We start from the raw sequence: 20770 nt of genomic DNA on the forward strand, positions 1-20770 counted from the left end.
TATCTTCTGACATATGATCCCATGAGGAGTAAACAAATTGCCTTAGTCCTAGGACTAGCATGGTTTAAGTTGATACTAGCTGTACGATGAAAGATAAATTCTCACAATATATATTTTCAATACATATTTAGAAATAAATTATAAGTTATTTGTGTGCAAATGCAAATTTTAGTGCAAACTGCTTGAGGTCTTTGTGAAGAGGTATAATTTTGAAACTTTTTAGCCTACTGAAATCAAGATGTGTTCATCAGTGCAAGTTTTGAATCAGTATTGCCAACCATGCTACTGTCTCATATTTTTTAACATGAGGAATGACATAAGGTCTGAGACTTCAAGTTATTCCTGAGCCTGTCACTATTTTTTGTGTTTTTCTGAGCAAGTTACTAAATTTTTTCCTCTATTGAAGTAGGAAATTAAGAAAATAACAGAATAATAGCATAAGTGATAATAGTAAAAATTATAGTAACAGAAAAATAACAATAGCTCATAGAATGAATTGCTGTATTAACCAAGGCTGAAAAGAATTTAAGTAGTGCCCTCCCGCCGAAGTTAAAGTTAAAAGAGAATACTGTCTGTCCCAAGAAACATTAACCGTATCTCTTTCCCACATATTTCATAAGTTCTGTAAGTCCCTGTTTTTCTTGCTGTGCAGCTGCAAGGCCACAAAACAAATAAGTGAAAGTTAAATTGCAACTCATATTTTTCCTAAGATGTAAGTCATGGCATAAATGACTAACAGACTTTGTTCTCACTTCTGCAAACCTGCTTCCTGCTTCACATTTTTCCCGCCCCAAAATGCTTAAAAGTTGCTCTCTTACTTTGTTCGGGGCTCAGACTTTCAGGACACATGTCCGCTGAGCCGATATACACCTAAAATAAAAGCTCTCCTGTATCCCGATCGGTCTCTCTGGTTCCTTAATTTCCTGCAACACTATAAAATTAGGTAAATCATACTAGACAATTTTGAATTTCTTTCAAGTCTGACATTCCACCATTCTAGAAATATGTAGATTCCTTTCAGTGATAGAAAAATGAAATAAATAAATACACTGAAATAGATAAGCATAAGAAGGGCAAAGGAAAAACAATCAGAAATTACAAATATACAAATACATATTTTACTATTACACTGTGGTGTAATTTTGTTTCTATATTTTGAACAGTCTTTATTTTACAAAACGTACCTTGCCTCTAGAATATTGTCTTGCCTTATTTGAATCCATAACAACTTAAGCATAAATGGCAACAAAGGATAAAAGGCATGTAATCATATGTGTATGTGTTTTGATTTAAAAAATATAGTGTTTCTCAGTGTCATGTTTGATTTCCTGCTGTGGTCTTTTATTTGTGATAATTTTTTCAAATCACAGTGAGAACACCTTAATCACCACATTAGTCCACAAGCCTAAGAAGCAGTTCTGCATTATCATCTTTCCTTAGAAAGAACAAAGTCAAATTTCTTCTTTTGTTCATCTATTCACTTGCTGCCGTATATACACAGGGAATTCACAATATGATAATGCAGATTCTGTCTTCTGCCATGTTTTGAAGGAAAGTTCCTCTCACTGGACTCTCACTCCTTACTCCACAATGGGAAAATGGCTTCTGCTGTCTAAGCCTAGAGATGAAACTCACTGTTTTGGAAGATTCTGGCATATTAAGTTCTAGAAGGTCTGTCACAGTCTATGGAATTGATGCACAGATTTGAACTCCTGTAACTTGGCTGAGAAAATCTTGTCTATAGTGTTTTCCAACCCAAAGCATCACTACGGAGCCTGCAGCCATGAGGAAATCAAACCTGCTCAGCTTCTCCACTAAAAGCTAAAAGGCAAGGGCTGAGGTATGTTTCTACCACTGATGCTGAATGCTCCCTTGTCTGAGAAATTTCCAGCTCTATACAAACTGGGATAAGTTGTGAGTATACAGTAAACCAGGGGCAACTATTTCATGAGGCACATAGCAAAAAATGTGTCCATCTAGATGTGCATTTGTTCCAGTTTGGAATGATTTTTGTGTTATAAGGGTCTACACAAGGAGTGGCAAAAGCCACAAAAGGAAGCTTGATTCCAGGATGCTGTTCACTTAGGACTGAAGGACAAGCTGCTGAAAGAGCATCTATGAGGGGCACTCACTAGGGCATCTGCAGCATCACTCAGGCTGGCAGGAGCAGACCCATGTGCAACCATGCTGGACAATAACTCTGACATTTCTTGGCTATGACCTCCAAGGTAGACTTCGTTCAGAGCTAAAACTACTGGCAAACACAAAGAATGAATGTGAATTCTTTGTTCATCTTTGCTAGATAGATACAAGAGTGCTGACTGAAAAGAAACCAACCAAATGTCAGTAAGACTGTCTTCTACAGACATCTGATCTCACACCTGGGATTACACTGGACAATGGCAGTAAGTCTGTTGACTGAATAAAAAAATAGTCTCCATGGAAAAGATAAATGGAAAGACCTTTTGTGCACCAGATCCTTATGGCTGCCTCAAGGCCAGTTTTTCTGAGTAAGGTAACCCTAATATTCTTTCTGTAGCTTCTGTACTTCCACTGGATTGTGCTGATGGTGGTAAGAGATATAGTTATAGATGCTGTTGCTGAATACAAAGAAATACAACCCAGAGAAGTCAAACCCAAGTGCTGTCCACTGAGAAGGAACAACAGCTACCTGCTGGCCAAAAGAGTCCCAGACTAATTTCTTGTAGAAGCCAGTGGGTCGTATAGGTTGCTGCAAAAGTAATTGTGGTTTTGACATTACTTTAAATAGCAAAAAAATGCAATGGCTCTTGCACCAACCTAATATTTCTTATAGATGATCTTTGGTTGGGTTCTTCTCATGGGTTCAAGATTCCCATTCTAAGAGTTGAGAGCTGTTTTCCAGACAGACATTCAATCACCAGTTGAGGATATCAGTTAATGGAGGCCTGAAGTGTAGGACTCAGGGCACTCTGGTGTCTCTAGAGTTTCAGCAAACATTTCCAGCAAAGTTTTCCATGATTTTGAACAAGCTCTTTACTTTTATACTAACAAGTAACCTGGCGTAAGTATAAAACATCTTTGGTATCTGAAACTATTAGCAGCTAAGGTTAAGAGAGACCTTCTTGAAGACTGTAGAGATGGGTTGTACTGTCAACTGTTAGGAAGCCAATTTTCTAGTGTTGGCAGGAAGCCCTATATTCTGGAGACATAAACTCAACAGGATGTTTTAGACGTTAGGTCTTCTGTAAGATTCTCCATAAATTCTGTTCAATGGGTAGCACCTGATTTCTTTAGAAATATTATTGATTCAGTAACAGTGTTACACTTCCCTCTCTTTTCTATGGTGTAATTTTAAAGTATTGTTAATTTTGCCTACTGCTTAAGGCAGACATCTGTATTTAAGATTACATTGGAAGTTTAAAAAATAACTCTATTTCTCTATTTGTATGTATGTATTATATACTTACAAAAAAGAAGTAAAATGACCAAAGGCCACTGTTTTTTCTCCTTTTGCGAAAAATAAATGATATCATATACATCAAGAAGACAAGAGAAGCTGCATAACCAGGAGTAACTATAACCTGAGGATAAAAGAAATAATAACATAGTCAAAAACCAAATATTACTGAGGGAAAAATTAGATTACAAATTTTAAAAAACAAGTAACCTGGCAAAAGTATAAAACATCTTTGGTATCTGAAACTATTAGCATTTTATCATACATGCACTTTGCATGTTTTGTGTTTTGGTTTATTACAAAATATGAATTAAAACATCTTAACTACTTAAAATAACAATGTTAAAACATATTATTAATTACTTTATGAAATTTGGTTTATGTACTGTGTTACTTACCAAAGCAAACACAATCTGGCTTGTAATAAGAAGGTACTGCATGTTTTCTATGTAGAAAATTAAATACATTAAAAGGAGAATTAAAATGAAGAAGCTGACGTCCACTAGTGCCTGCCCACACCAGTAAGCAGAAGTGTAGAGGCCTGAAATCCATAGCTGGGACTTAGCATTTTTCTGATTTAAAAAAAAAAAAAGAAAGAAAGAAATGTATATAGATTCAATCAAAATGCAAATCTAAAATAAACACAAACACATTGGAAGAATTTTTAAGATAAATATAATCTTCTAATATTAAAAAAAATTATGCATATACTGCTTAGTAACCTGAGGCTTATAGAGCCAGTTCCATGGTTTACAAGGTGTCTTTTAAAAAAAAATGTATACTGTGATAGGCCTGACTCATAACACTACTTTAGCTCATGAATAATGAAAAGGGACCTCATAATGTTCAAGGCATTAAACTCTATAAAAAGAAGTATTGGCCAGCATGGTGGCTCATGCCTGTAATCCCAGCACTTTGGGAGGCCAAGGCAGGCGGATCACAAGGTCAGGGGATTGAGGCCATCCTGGCTAACATGGTGAAAGCCCATTTTGACTAAAAATACAAAAATTAGTTGGGCATGGTGGCACAAGCCTGTAATCCCATCTACTCAGGAGGCTGAGGCAGGAGAACTGCTTGAACCCGGGAGGCGGAGGTTGCAGTGAACTGAGATTGCACCATTGCACTCCAGCCTGGGCAACAGAGTGAGGCTCCGTCTCAAAAAAAAAAAAAAAAAAAAAAAAAAGTATTATTTTGTGACCTGGAGGACATAATACATTTATCTTTACCTAAACATCTTGGAGAGTTTCTGGCTCAGGATGGTGAATATTGATAGATTTAACTGTTTTGTCTGAATAATGGGCATAACTGAATACAAACATAACATAAAACTGCAATTTCCAGAGTGGAAAAGGAATTCAAGTCTTAAATTTGGCCTTTGATTTCAACATCAATGATTTCCTTCTTGTGGTTGGGAAATAATGTGGTCAAAAGATTTATAATATTTCCCTTTGAAGGTTTAGACTAATTGGAGTCTCTGAAAAATCACTGTACTTTTCAGGTGACTTTGGAATAAAAAGCATTTTGAGTTTTTAGAAGTAAATTATCTGACTTGCTAAGAATAAGGTTTAGCTACAATATCTAAATTAAACACACATTGAAACATTTTTCTCAGAAGAAAACATTTTGAACACATAGAATCCAAAATACAGATATTGAAATTCCTGAAATTTCTTCTTTTCCCCGCTTTTTCTTACCTTGTAATCGCTGATGCTGCTCATGGTGATATAAGGAGAAATGCTACATAGAACCAAAAATAAGAAAAAGGAACCATCCGGCAGCCCAGTCCAGAATCCTATGTGGCTCTGAAAATATAAAGGGTAGCTTAAACTAGTGAATATTTGTTAAATGAAACAAATAATTATAGCCACAAAAATGCACTTTTTGAAATGTTGAAAAATCAAAGTAAAGGTGTAGCTCATCACCATCTATGCACAGAGTGGGAGGGTAAAGGACTCTGATCTTCAACTCAAAGAACAAACAGAAGTCAAAAGTCATTTAGGACTTACTTCTGGGGATATTTCCAAAAGAATTGAAAGCAAGCTCTCGAAGAGACACCTGCACATTCATATTCATACCAACAATACTCACAAGTGGAAGCAATCCAAAAGTCCAAATTAATGGATTAACAAAACGTATATGTATATACAAACAATGGATACTATTCAACCTTAAAAAGGATCACTTGAGGTCAGGAGTCCCAACCACCCTGACCAACATGGTAAAACCCCGTCTCTACTAAAAATACAAAATCAGCCACGTGTGGTGGTAAATGCCTGTAATCCCAGCTACTTGGGAGGCTGAGGCAGGAGAATCGCTTGAATCCGGGAGGCAGAGGTTGCAGTGAGCAGAGATCGCCCCATTGCACTCCAGCCTAGGCAACAAGAGCAAAACTCCATCTCAAAAAAAAAAAAAGAAGGAAATCCTGTCACATGCTGCAACATAGACGAACCTGGAAAACATGCTAAGTGAAATAAACCAGTTACAAAAAGACAAATATTCCACTTATATAAGGTATCTAAACTAGTAATATTCATAGAAACAAAGTAAGATGGTGGTTTCCAGGGGATGGGGAAGGGGGAAATGTTTAATTGGCATCGAGTTTCAATTCCGCAAGATGGAAAAGTTCTGGAGATGCACTTCACAATAATGTGAATATACTTAATACTACTCAACTGTACACTTGAAAACAGCTAAAATGGTCAATTTTATATCATGCATTATTACCACAACAAGAAAATAATAATTCTGAAGTTAGGACCTTTGATGAACATATAATTCAGGCCTGAGCAGCATGTCTTTCTGAGCAAACCCAGAGATGGAAACCTCAGTAGCTGGGTGGATGTGTTCTGAAGCACAGAACCAAGAAGAAAACTTGTTGCTGCTTGTCTTAACTTCAGGGAAAGGAACTTTAAATCACTACCCCCATATCAGCATCCACTTAAAGCTAGGCCAAGTGGACACTCAAGCAGCATCTAGGACCACCTCATGGATATAATTAGAGGATAGCAGCATGAGCTTGTCTCAAAATAATTCCACAATTCTTTAACTTTATTTAAGGCTTTGAGGGCTATGTCTATAAATTCCATTTTTCATCATAGGAATGAGGGAGGAAAGGTGTGTGCCATGGGGAAGTGGGAGTGGGGAACAGGTTCCTAATAGAGTAGCTATGGGCTTCAGTCCATTTCGATCCTGAGCAAACACAATGGCATTAGGAAGCTAATAATTCAGAAGTTAAGACCTTTGATGAACATATAATTCAGGCCTGAGCAGCATGTCTTTCTGAGCAAACCCAGAGATGGAAACCTCAGTAGCTGGGTGGATGTATTCTTTGGAAGGATAGCAGCATGAGCCTGTCTCAAAATAATTCTGCAGTGAGACAGGCTCATGCTGCTATCCTTCCAAAGAGGCAGGGTAATCACTGTCTCTTTCTGCTACCCCTCTGGTTCCACTTTCTGGAGAATTCCCTTCAGACACCCCTTCCCTCGAGTCACCCTGTGCAGCAGACCTGTTTACATGATTAGTCGGTCATACTCAACTCATGGAGGTATATGTCTGTCATGAACATCTCAAGTACTGTATATTTCATCCCCATTGTCCCCATGGCTTGCAGAAAACCTGCGCTTGCATATACTCCCAGCACCACTGATTCAGTGAAGCCAAAACTGAACTTCACACTTTTGTCACAAAATGGACTTCCCTTTGGATGGCCTCATTTCTAATCCTGCTTCTTGATGTTTCAGACTTCTGGTGTGAAACAGTTGGAGTCAGCTTTGAGAGACCCCTGCTGGTATCAGGTAGGGTCTAACCAGAAAACCATGACTACGTTAAGTACTTAGAGTGCAATTCCTTATGACGTGGTTAGGTGGGTGATGAGCATCCCACAAGGATGGTGAAGTGAGAAGCAAGCCATTGTTGCTTCTGGGCTTCAGGAACAGCAGAAGGAGGTGATGTGACTGGAGCCCAACGCAGGGGGTCCTCTGCTCTTCTGTCTCCCACCACTGCTTTCTGGTGTCCAAACTGTCTGAAGCCAGACTATAGCCAACTGACACAGAATCCAATGCAGCCTGTGTGTTTTAGGCTCCCTCACAACATAGAGCAACTATGAGTAGGTGAAGAAATAAATCAACAGATAGCCTCAGAACTGGCAGATTCTCCTTCATATTAGTCTGTCTACTACACATTTAGTCAATGGAGGGTCCACTAACTAATTATAATAGATTTATATGTAACCAGAGTTACAAGTGCTCCTGATTTCCAAGTCAGTGTTTGCTTTTTTCTGTTTCGCTCTCTCATACACTTCCACAATCAAGTATGTACAACTTTTCAACACACTGCCTAGAAGACTGACAAAATATTGAAAAGTATTCCCTCACGATAATTATCTGATAACCTGGCAAGAAAAAAAATCCTGTTTTGTTTGCTATAACCCATTTAAAATATTAGGACAAAATAATAATTTTCAGGCTTAACAATCACTTATGGATATTTAAAAGCTAAAGAGAGAAAACATAGGCTATTTGTCCAATTCCTAATTGTTTAGACTCAGTAAATCCAATACTTACAAGAGGAAATGGGCTTGACTCAATTCGAATATGTTGCGTGTGATTAAACATTCGAAGTAGCCCATTGCTGATAATATTCATAAGAATCGGAAAACAGTGCAATCTCTTGGTATTACACACAACTGAAAATCTATAATCCTTAAAACAGAAACAAATAAATAATGTTAATGCTAAATTCTTAAAGAATAAAGGCAAGGTTTATGTATAAAAGATCCTAACAGTGACAAGTGCTTGTTGTGTGTCCATCTTCAAGAGAACTAAACTTTTTGAGCTTTACCTTCCTCATCTATGAAAAGGAGATACTAAATGGGTTGTTATAGGGCTTAAATGACACTCTATTCATGTACATTAAGCTCTAGCACAGAGTCAGCATACAATCAATATGAATTTTTATTTGTATTACTAATTTTAGATAATTTTGTCTCCATTTTGCTGATGGGGAAATTTCAGTTAGTAGAGTTTAAAAGTCTCCCTGACAAGGAGACGCTGTCAGTTTATGATGAAGAAGCAAAGGAAGATTGGGCACGGTGGCTCACACCTGTAACCCTAGCACTTTGGGAGGCCAAGGCGGGCAGATCACTTGAGGTCAGGAGTTTGAGACTAGCCTGGCCAACATAGCAAAACCCCATCTTTATTAAAAAATACAAAAGTTAGCCAAGTGTGGTGGCATACATCTGTAATCCCAGCTACTTGGAAGGCTGAGGCAGAAGAATCACTTAAACTCAGAAGGCAGAGGTTGTAGTGAGCCGAGATCACACCACTGCACTCCAGCCTGGGTGACAGAGTGAGACTCTGTCTCAAAAAAAAAAAAAAGCAGCAGCAGCAGCAAAGGAATGCTGGCCTTCTGGATAGGAGATAAGCATGGAGTTCATTAAACATTCATGCTTACCCTGCCAAAGAAGCATTTCCCCACTTCCTAAAGCAATCTTTATATTTATGTACTTCATGTTTAGGAAAATGCTCATGAATCTATTAGAAGGTTTATTGTTTAAATCTTACCACTAGTTCATGCAGTAAATATGTGAGGTACGTAACATAGTAGCTGACAAAGTAATTTCCCAAAACTGGCACAAAGGGATTACATTTTTTATAGCATATTTAGTTTACATAGAACTGAATTCAGTAATACATCTTCAAAGGCTTTTCTTTATTAAAAATTTACTTTGTAGCAAGAAATAAAGAGGTAGCTTCACTTAATTAGGCCCCTTGCTTTTATTAGAATGCAAATAAGACTGAAGAGTTCTTAAGATTAAGATGTATTTTTAAACCGAGGACGGTGGCTTATGCCTGTAATCCCAGCATTTTGGGAGGCCAAGGCGGGAAGATCACCAAAGGTCAGGAGTTCCAGACCAGCCTGGCCAACATGATGAAACCCACTCTCTACCAAATATTCAAAAATTAGCTGGGCATGGTGGTGCCTGCTTGTAATTCCAGCTACTCTGGAGGCTGAGGCAGGAGAATCACTGGAACATGGGAGGCAGAGGTGTAGTGAGCTGAGATCATGCCACTGCGCTCCAGCCTGGGTAACAGAACAAGACTCTGCCTCAAAAAAAGTATTTTCAATAGTCTTGTTCTCTGATGAATCTCTATGGCTTGATTCTTTTAACCAAATTGACATATGCTAAGGTAGCAGACTGAGAATACTTTTTTCTCAGGTATTTCATGTAGATACTATAGTATTTAATGTATTTTCTCAATATATAAAAACAAACTTTATTCAGGTAGTTAGCTACTGAATGAAATTCCTTAAATCCATAATTATATTGGTTGATAATTATAAGCTATAATATTTTTATTGAGTTTAAACAATACAATTAAATTTAGATCCTTTCAAATGTAAAAATTATCTAATTCAAAACAAAGCTAAGATAGAAAATGTTTTACAAAAACTTGGGTAAACTTCACAGTTTATTAAATAACAACCCAGAATGTTTTTCTGAGTCAAGTTGCTGTATACCAGCTTTAATTTCTGCAGTTTTAAAACAGCTAAAATGTAGTACTTTTTGTTTTTTTTTTTTTCATAAAAACAAAAAGGCAAACATACCTTTTGTTTGCCAGAAACTATGATAGCTCCATTGTATGAGAGGCCATCAGTACCATTTCTGTTTTCAAAGTCATCTACTTCCAAAAGTAGATTTTGATGTTTCAGTGATTTTATAAAATCTTCAATATTTGAGTCTAATATAAAGTTAATAAGAGAAGGCCATAGAAAAGTAAGAAAATACATATCAAACTTTTAAAATAAGTCATATACATAAATAAAGTTAATATTTATGGAATACTATGTATAAATGTCTTTCTTTGGGTATCACAATAATAATATTGACCCACACTGTACCATCTTCTATTTAGCAAATCTTAAACCACAATGAATTAGCTTTATAAATCTGGTTAATGCAAATTAACATGTAATCATAAAAATAAGCTAATTCTATTGTATGACTTTTGGTAAACAACAACAACAACATTTGAATTGAATAATCTGTGGAGATACAATAATTTTATGAGGAGTACTTCAGATTATCCCGCCTCAAACAGGCAATGATAACATTCTTCTCTCTCCCTTGTTCTTCCAAATAATGGACAAGTAAATATATATGTGTCTGTATAACACATACATATGTTTTACTTTATTCTAAACATTTATGTACATATTCCATACATGTATATTGTATAAATATAATCTTTCTTAGGAAATGAAAAAGGATGTCATCATCAGATCAAGGTTTTGGATATGACCCTAAAGAAGAAAGTAGATGAGAACATCTGAGTGAGAAATACGAGCTGAGAAAAATCCATAGCCTAGAGCACACCGGAGCAAACTGAAGGTAAAACCAATTTCCAGGATACCTGAATTCAGAGTGGATGAATGCAAGGGGGTAAGGTAGGCTCTGAAGCTATAGTCAGGGTCGTGAACTATACCTGGAAAAAGATGACCTCTCAGGCCCCTCCCCACATTCCGCACAGAACACACAGTAGCCGCAGTTGTCCCCAGGGTAAGAGTCCCATATTTACTTACTAAGAGACATTATCTGAGGAGCACAGCTGGGCAAACCTGAAGTAACTGCAGACAATGACAATAATTCAGGCAAGATGGAAGGAATAAGAGGAAAAGAAGGACTTTTTTTTTTTGCCTTTGAAATGGGAGTTTACAGTGGGCTCTGGGATTGGAAAAATAAGGCCAAACCTTAGATGAATTAGGATCCCTCTACCAAGTGATACAGGGACATGCACATAGAAAATAAGCTTTCCATGCACCTTGAGCAGCCACACACCCCACTCCACCTCCACAGTCACTTGAGGTACAATGCCATATGTCAACCCACATTCACCTAGGCAGACAGGGATTCTCACATTAAAAGATTAACATGTTACCAATAATTGGCAGATTTTGAGAAAAGAGGAACAAAATGACATAGAAGCTTCAAACGTAAACCATAAAATACCTAAGTACAGAGACAAAAAAATAAATAAATTAAAACAAGCCTACTGTCCTCAAGAGTGACCAAAGAGGAAAAGAGAGGCCTGATTTACTTATCTTATGAGCTCATAGGTAAAGAAACCTTTCTAGATCTCAGAAATTAAATGTACAATTAGCATTTAAGGCAGTGAGGTGAATAACATTTACTTTCCAAAACCCAAATGGAAAACAAGAAGAAGAATGAGAAACAGAAAGGAAAAGACCATCTTTGTTTAAAGAGGTCACCATAGGCCTGAATCGCAAATCCATAGGAAAATCAAATGAGTGAGGAACTTGGCAAGGGAAGACTCTTACTGTAATTTTTTTTTAAACATCTGAGGTACTAACATAAAAGTTCCTTATTCAAAGTTAATTAAGCAGTTAGAAAAAAAACAAAAAAACAATTACCGACTGGGCGCAGTGGCTCAAACCTATAATCCCAGCACTTTGGGAGGCCAAGGAGGGCAGATCACTTGAGGCCAGGAGTTCAAGACCAGCCTGGCCAAAATGGCTAAACCCCATCTGTACTAAAAATACAAAAAGAAAACTTAGAAGTGATGGCACGCACCTGTTATCTCAGCTACTTGGAGGCTGAGGCAGGAGAATTGCTTGAACCTCGGAGGTGGAGGTTGCATTGAACCGAGATTGCACCACTGCACTCCAGCCTGGGCGACAGAGCAAGACTCTGTCTCAAAACAAAACAAAAACAAAACCAACTACCCATTGTTTGGGATAACAAAATAAGGCGTCTTCCTGTATCTTGTACTTAAAGAAGGGGTATGGGGAATAGATAGGCCATCTTCATATGGTAACCAGTGTGTATTGTCTTCATGGTATAGGTTAGGCTGCTGTGTAACTAAGGGATCTCAAAATAGAATGGGTGAGCCAATATAGAAGTTTATTTGTCACATAATAGCTTAGGGTAGTCAGGCAGATAGACGTCTTTACTCTCCCAGGTTATACAGTGACCCAAGTTCTTTTTGTCTTGTCCTCATCCCTGTCATCTTCAAAATCAGAGTAAATATGCACTGTTCCTCATAAGGTGTTTTCTCTAAATGAAGTTTAAATATCCATTTTCTTCTCTTATAACTTACTTTCCCCTGCTCCTGTGCTATTCAACAATAAAAATAACTTATTTCTGGATTTAAATTTTATTTTTCTTTTCACCTGTGTTATTGATGATCAACAGGCTGGTACGGGGTTCCTGAGGAAGTTGTCCAGGAGAGAGAAAATACAATTCGGTTTTAAATTCCCAATTGTTCTTTTCATTTAACATAGCATACATTATATTTTCGACAATCAAAGGGAACATTGCGATTCCAAATACCAATAATCTAAACAATAAAGAAAAATTAGCATATGAATCTCTAGGAATTTTATTTATTTAGTAAGACATTCCACAAGTATTTGTTGAGTGCCAAGCCTGCCTTATGCCAATCATGATTCTAGGTGCTAAAATTCTGAAGATAACACCCTAGCATGCTACACAGTACCAGAAGGCATTACTACATAAACACCAGGTTATCAAACCATGAAAACAAAACACACCTGCACGTATAAGCCTAATCGAGTGTGAACATACAGGTATTCCCACTGTCAGAAAAATTAAATGCTGAATTTATCCACCCCGTGGCAGGAATGTCAGATACTGTGTTCTAGTTTTAAATTATCTTCTGGTTTGAACCTCTTTTGAAACTCATGATCTAACAAAACCACAGTACTCTGCTACTCACAGGGTCAATAACACTTTTGTTTGACGTTTTAACTTTAAGAAACGGAGCCGTGCCATGGCAAAGACTTGAATTCTCCAGAGGCCCATGTCACTCACAGCTGTCTGCATTTCAGAGAAGGAAGAGTGAGGCAGCTCCATTTCATTGAGGCTTTCTGAGTCTCTTATCATCTCCACTTGTTCGAAATCTATACATACACACACACAAACACACATGTTATAATATTAATGCCATCCTGGAGGCATCACAGATTTTCCTTAGTAATATTAAAAATAGTATTACATGGCCAGGCACGGTGGCTTATGCCTGTAATCCCAGCACTCTGGGAGGCCGAGGTGGGCGGATCACCTGAGGTCAGGATTTCAAGACCAACCTGGCCAACATGGCTAAACCCTGTCTCTACTAAAAATACAAAACTTAGCTGGGCGTGGTGGCAGGCGCCTGTAATCCCAGCTCCTCAGGAGGCTGAGGTAGGAGAATCGCTTGAACCTGGGAGGTGGAGGTTGCTGTGAGCCGAGATTGCGCCACTGCACTCCAGCCTAGGAGAAAGACAAGACTCCATCTCCAAAAAAAAAAAAGAAAAAAAAAAGTTTTACATTTGTTTTTATTTTTATAACCAATTCAAAGGAATTAGTTAGACAACATTTTTCAATATTTATGAAGTTTATACTTCACCACTGCCATCTATATTTTCTTTCTATAGTTAAGTTTTTAATTGCCAATGGTGATAAATCTTAAAATTTTAAATAAAACAAAGTTTTAGATTGCTTGTGGTTACAGTGCAAACAATATAAGAAACATATTATGATGTCCATATTCTATACTCAGTGAGAAAACATGCTGAATTCATACCAAAAGAATAATTCACAAAAATGGTGATCTCGTTGTGCCCAACCTTTGAAAAGCAAAGAAATTCCCAAGAGTATGATTACTCTGAGGGATTTTTAAGAAATCTTCTGCATAAAATAGCCAATCATTACCACCTAAATATCTACGACTAAGGTATCAATCATTTAGTAGTATAGGGGAAAGATCATCAGCTCTGAACTACCAGATCTGTACATGAATCTTACATCTGTGATTGGGGAAAATCACTTAACTGCTCATAGGTCTGATTTTCTCATTTGTAAACCAGTGCCAATGACACTTCTTGGAAAGGTTATTATAGGAAAGATAATGTTGAAGGCATATATATCAATGTATATCCATACATTAATCTAAGTGTATGGCATAAGAGGAGCTCCATAATGACAATGATTATTATCACCCATTAAAATATACAAGAGTGGATACTGAGAATTCTCCCCACTAAGACTTCAGTGGAATTTTGTATATTAACAAGCTAAGAGCAATTTTTATTTTTAAAAAAATCTGTTGAGACCTCATTCCCCTAATTAAGAGCCTTTCACAGCCTGAAGGTATCTAAGAAGCAGGGAACATCTGAGGATAGGAAATAGTTTCCAAAAGGAAACTTGGTAGATGCCATGAAGGGATCTGTGATCAGTCTTAGTAATGATGCTAAGAAATAGTGACAGCCCATCTCAAACAGCAGAGCCAAATTTGGAATGAAATCACATTTCTTAGTGTGAATCACCCATAAGAAATTATAAATACCAAATGACACATGATCATTTGGGAATTGGTTTTCTGTGAATTATACAAATGGCTTTACCTTGTTTGATAGTTGACTGTCCTTCCAGTTTCATAAAGACTTCATTTAGAGTTGACATGGAAATGTCATAACCTGTCACTCCCTGGTCAGAACACTTATCCAGATCACTGAAAAGATCTAAGGCAAAAAAATATGAATAGATACTTTGGAAAACCACATCGAGAACTAAACCAAGTAAATTAATACTTATTTAAAAGACGATACATAATATTGTTAAGAAAATTATGTCTTTGGAGTATCACAGTAGTCAAAAGCAAAATTTCATGAGAATGCTCTACTTCTCTGAAATGACTAAGAAAGACCTCTTCCTCCATCCTCAAAACTTCATCTTCCATTCTCAGTTTATGAGCTTTCTGCAGATTAATCTGCAGAAATCTGAACAATCAGAAAGACCATTACCTTCTCACCTCCACACTACAAACCCATGTATATCTCTACCTATATTCTGGGTCTTCTTTCTGTATAAGTCTTTCAGTGGTTTCTCAATGCATTTAAAATAAAAATCAAAGTCAATAACACAACCTCTGAAGCTCCAAAAGAGCCTGTCTCCATCTATCCACACAGCCTTACCCACCTCCATTTGCCATTCTGCTCCCTCACTCATTGCCCTCCAGCCATCCTCCTTTCCCCTCGACTTGGAGTGCCCTTGACCATTTTCTTCTTGTGGCCTTCAGTGACCACTCTATATAAACCTCAGCCAGACACCAGTCATCACTCTAACTCACTGGCCTTGTTTATTATTTTAGTGTACAATTGTTGAAAAATTTTGTGTATTTTGTGTGTCTACTTTTCCCTATCTAGTTAGATGTAGGCTCCATGAGAGTAGAGACACGTATCTCTTATTTAATGTGGCATTTCTAGTTCCTGGAGAAGTGCCTTTTATATAATAGTTTCCCAGTACACATTTATTGGGTAACTCTTCTATGGAGATACTTGCATGAGACTGCAGGATTCTAGAAGACTCTTAGATGCTCCTTTCTACTTTGGGTGGGAGGATGGGCCAATGACATTATTGAGAGGAATGAGGTGAATGAGACTATAGCAAACACTGTGTTTCCCTGTGACCTGCACATGGCAGCAAGGGACCTGGGAGTCCCATGTTCAGAAATGGACATAAGCATGCCATTAGACAGCAGAGGCCTTGGGTCTGTGTAAAGAGGTTGCCATGGACCAGGAGGTCAACACCAGAGACTCTAGCAAAGTAACATATTCCAGTGGTGATACCAACATATAATTCCTTATTCTCCTTCTCTGACCAAAAATGAAAGTGGACCAGTTGCACCTCACAGGGCCTTAGTCCAAGAACAAAATAACATGGCATAGTCCACTGATCTGAGAAGCACACCATCTTCTATGCTACTGTAAGGACATAGAGAGCTGCCACATTGGGGAGTGAAGCTAAAATCTGGGAATTCCTGAGTATTTGCCTAATGAAACCGAATTATGCAAAAGAGCTTATTTAAGGTAGGTCTATAGGGTCTTTGTTATACCTTTAACAAACTAAATGTTTAAACCAAAGGGAAGCTGTTTAAATCAAAAGATATTGAAATACATTTCCTCATTTGTAAGATAGGGCAAGTTATAGCACCCATCTCATAGAAAGAACAGTTGTGAGACCTAAAGGAGTTAATATACATGAAACCATTAGAACAGTGCCTAACACGTAGAAAACATTTCACAAGGAGCTAGTAATCTTTAGGATTGCTTATCAAACAAAATCTGAACGGGTGCTGCTACCCAATTGGCAGGGAACCGAGGGTTGAACACTTTTGTAGACTACATAAGTTGTTTTTCTCTGCAAAATAATACATGCACAATTAAAATAGAGTAATCCTGCCTTATCTACAGTTTCATTTTCCACAGTTTCAATTATCCACTGTCAACTGCTGTCTAAAAACATAAAATGGAAAATTTCAGAAATAGTTCATAAGTTTTCAGTTGTGTGCCCTTGTAAGTAGTGTGATGAAATCCTTCACCATCACACTATATCTTGCTCAGGCTCAGGACGTGAATCATCCCCTGTCCAGCAGAACCGTGCTATACCCGCCTGTCACTTCGTAGCCCTCTGGGATATCAGCGCAACTGTCACGGTATTGCAGTTCAAGGCACCCCTATTTTACCTAATAAGGGTCCCAAAGTGCCAGAGTTGGATATACCCAAAGTGCTGGCAATTTGGATATACCAAAGAAAAGCCATAAAATGCTTCCTGTAAGTGAAAAGGTGAAAGTTCTCAACAAGGAAAAAGATAAATCTTATGCTGATGCTAAGATCTAACGTAAGAATGAATCTTCTGTCTGTGAAATTGTGAAGAAGGCAAAAGAAATTCATGCTACTTTTGCTGTTGCACCTCAAACTGCAAAATTTACAGCCACAATGCGTGTTAAGTGCTTAGTTAAGATGGAAAAGGCATTCGGTGTGTAGGTGGAAGACATGAACAGAAATGTTTTCCGATCGATGGCAATTAGGTTTGATTCTATCCATGGTTTCAGACATGAACTGGAGATCTTGGAACTATCTATTCCTTGTGAATAATGGGGGGCTACCTTACAAAGAGAAACCTGTAGCAGAAACCTTTATGCCCTAACAACATCTCTTCTGCATTCACCTGTACATGGTAAATCTGCTTATTAAAAACACCTACCTGAGGTCCTTTTTCTGTACTTGGAAGTACTCTAAGCTCATGTTCAGAGTAAGCCATAACTATGAGAAAGTTAATGCTCTTGTAGGCATCCCTTAATCAACAATGGATAGGGAACAGTGGGTAAGAACCCCAGCTTACTCATCCCTCTGGTGACAAAACGCTGAGCCCACTTACTTCATTTATTTCCCTCCCCGGGGCATTGCACCTCAATTGCTTACCACAGTAATCTGCTCCAGAATTCAGACTTCCCTGGCTGCCTTCCCTTCCCTCTCTCCTGTCCCCATTATCTGCTGGTGCTTCCACGAAGCAACTACCCAATAAATCAGTGAGACTCAATCCTTCCTCTTGAGTTCTGCTTCTCAGGTGGCCAAAACTAAGAAAAAGTCTAAATTCATTGGACAAACAAAATTATTTTAATAATAATGTGAACATTTTTTCCCAAATTTCATTTCATTGTAATCATAGTTGAGTTACCTGGAAATGTATTTGTCCTTTCCAATGGCAAAGTATATACAAGCTTTTCTTTGTTTTCTGTTTTTAATTTAGCATCGGGGATGTGATGAGTAATGAAGGATGTTATTTGTTCTGGATTACATATTTCATTCCTATGTAAACTAATATTTAAAAGAAAAGATAAGTCATTTGCATTTTCTCCACCACTACCACAAAAGAAGAGCTTTAATTGAACACCTAGCTGTTGAGCACAACTTTACTTGGCTTTATGGAACAAAAAGATGAGTAAATACTAACATGATAGTAATCTATCAGTTTGAAAATTTTATAATCTATATATAGAAAATATATCAGCTCAGAACAATTATAAAATATACAAACAGATATATAATGTAAATGGAACTATATAGAGTTTTATACATATAGTTATAGATAAATGTAGGAAGGTGAGAATGTTAGGAAGAAGAGACTTCTTAGGGAAAATAATTATTATACCAGACCACATCATTAGCTAGTAGAGAAAATCTGGCCCACATGCATGCTTTGTTTGGTCATAGGATTATTTTAAACAATTATTTTAGCCTGGATATACAACAATATGGTTTGGCTGTGTCCCCACCCAAATGTCATCTTGAATTGTAGTTCCCATAATTCCCACATGTCATAGGAGGGACCCAGTGGGAGGTAACTGAATCATAGGGGCAGTTACCCTCATGCTGTTCTCATGATAGTGAGTTCTCACGAGATATGATGGTTTTATAAGGGGCTTTTCCCTGCCTTCACTCTGCCGCCATGTGAAGAAGGGCGTGTTTGCTTTCCCTTCTGCCATGATTGTAAGTTTCCTGAGGCCTACTCAGCCACTCTGAACTGTGAGTCAATTAAACCTCTTTCCTTTATATATTACCCAGTCTCCGGTATGTCATTAGCAGCATGAGAACAGACTAATATATACATTTTTTTGTTAGCCACAGTTATCATTACTCTCTGCCCCTAAATTCTCTCCTTGTTGATACTGGCTTCTGAAATTATTTGCCTTTTTGCCCTATGAAAGAATGAAAACATATTCCAGAATTCTATGGATCGGCTGAGGAAAATGTGGGTAGGAAGAAGGTAGAGGTTTAGGCTGCACAGAACAGCTACCTGGAAAAGTGGCACATGAAATAGTCCTGCTGTGAAAAGTCAGGCTTGGTTTATCATGTTGAAATGTTGCCAACGATTAACATTGTAAAGACACAGTAGGAAGGAAAGTAGGAAAAGTATTCAGGAACCACTGATCAATCCAGTATGGTAGAGATGAAGCATGAGGCCAGTTCTGTTTCATAATTGTCCACCTTTTTCATATACCAGTATTGAAAACACATAAATCCAATCTATTCCCAAAGCCTTTACCTTAGGTGATATCCAAGACTCCACCTTCTTTTCAAAAAGATAGAAGAACCTGCACACTTCAGTCTCCCATTGGACATGATCACTTTTCTATCTGAATGAAAGAAATCAAGTGAGAAAAGATATTGGGGGTCATTTCTTCCTTCTCTAGTAAAGAAAGATGAGGAGCCAAGGCTCAGAAGTGCAAAGGAGAAGTATTCAATGGGGTATAACTAGATCTAGTGTGCATTTTAACATTCGACACATTAAAATCGATGCATTTAAAATGAACTCATGATATTATTCAGCCATAAAAGAGAGTGGAACCATGTCTTTTGCAGCAACATGGATGGAACTGGAGTCTATTATCATAAGTGAAACAACACAGAAAGAGAAAGTCAAATACTGCATGTTCTCATTTATAAATGGGAGCTAAATAATGGGTACACATGGACATACAGTGTGGAGTAATAGACACTGAAGACTCAGAAGGGTGGGAGAGTCAGAGGGGGATGGGGAATGAGAAATTATTTAATGGGTACAATGTACATTATTTGGTGATGAATACACCAGAAGCCTAGACTTCACCAGTACATGATATATCCATGTAACAAAACTGTACTTGTACTCATTAAATTTATACAAATAAATTAAATTTAAAATAAAATAAGCTCATGAACACCAGTCTATCTGCACCTTCCAATACTTTCAGAAAAAAAAAACACATAAATTACATGGTATACTGTATACTCTGATGCTAAAGAATGAGTGTCTATTTTTCAATTAAATATATTTAAGATTTGAATGTTTAAATTAATTGATAGCTGATTTTAAAAAAAGGTAATCAGAATTTTTCATTAGTTGTCACTACCTAGCAAATGTACAACCAGAAAGGAATTCCACAGTGGCACTAGACTTCTGTCGTCCTCCTGACTGCTATAGAATGTAGGAACATAACCGTAATGAGAGCAAGGCTTTTACCCTGGGAATAGACCTCACTTCTAAATTCCCCAATTGCATCATGGTAATACTGAGATAAAACCAACAATTACCAGCCAGGATGTCAGCCTCATCCATGGACTGGGTACTGAAAAGGATCACATGATCTGCTCTACGCTCTCTCATGAGGCTCCACACTTGATCTCTGGAAAAGGGATCCAATCCAGTAGTTGGTTCATCTAAGAGCAAAATCTACAGAGAATGAAGATATATAAAATATGTCTCTCTTTCACATTAACTGTATCCAGAAGATAGCATGAAAAACAATAAATACCATAAAATAATAACCATCCAGCCATTTTTCTCCAATATACTTCTATTTATAGTTAAACATAGCAGGTTCTCTCTTGATGCATTACAATGAAAGCTCTACCACTTTTAGTGGTAAAAGAACTTGACATTTTGCAGACATTCGACCTGCTTCCTTCCCCATGCATAATCTCACTTAC

At 37.4% G+C, this 20770-nt stretch overlaps 1 protein-coding gene across 3 annotated transcripts in view; it reads right to left on the reverse strand.

Annotated features, from left to right (window-relative positions):
• ABCA6 (ATP binding cassette subfamily A member 6) overlaps positions 1-20770 on the reverse strand; it is a 72273-nt gene that overhangs the window by 13644 nt on the left and 37859 nt on the right. For all 3 annotated transcript variants that reach the window (XM_058429049.1, XM_032177953.2, XM_032177956.2), the window contains 11 exons: positions 20375-20513; positions 19347-19437; positions 17979-18118; positions 14864-14980; positions 13195-13378; positions 12629-12795; positions 10046-10179; positions 8002-8139; positions 5134-5241; positions 3838-4011; positions 3450-3563 (listed from right to left, as the gene is read on the reverse strand). In XM_058429049.1, coding sequence (XP_058285032.1) covers positions 3450-3563; positions 3838-4011; positions 5134-5241; positions 8002-8139; positions 10046-10179; positions 12629-12795; positions 13195-13378; positions 14864-14980; positions 17979-18118; positions 19347-19437; positions 20375-20513 — 1506 coding nt within the window. The remainder of the gene's footprint in view (positions 1-3449; positions 3564-3837; positions 4012-5133; positions 5242-8001; positions 8140-10045; positions 10180-12628; positions 12796-13194; positions 13379-14863; positions 14981-17978; positions 18119-19346; positions 19438-20374; positions 20514-20770) is intronic.

The sequence above is a fragment of the Hylobates moloch genome, unplaced genomic scaffold, assembly GCF_009828535.3.
Source record: "Hylobates moloch isolate HMO894 unplaced genomic scaffold, HMol_V3 SCAFFOLD_15, whole genome shotgun sequence".
In the NCBI taxonomy this organism is placed as follows: Eukaryota; Metazoa; Chordata; class Mammalia; order Primates; family Hylobatidae; genus Hylobates; species Hylobates moloch.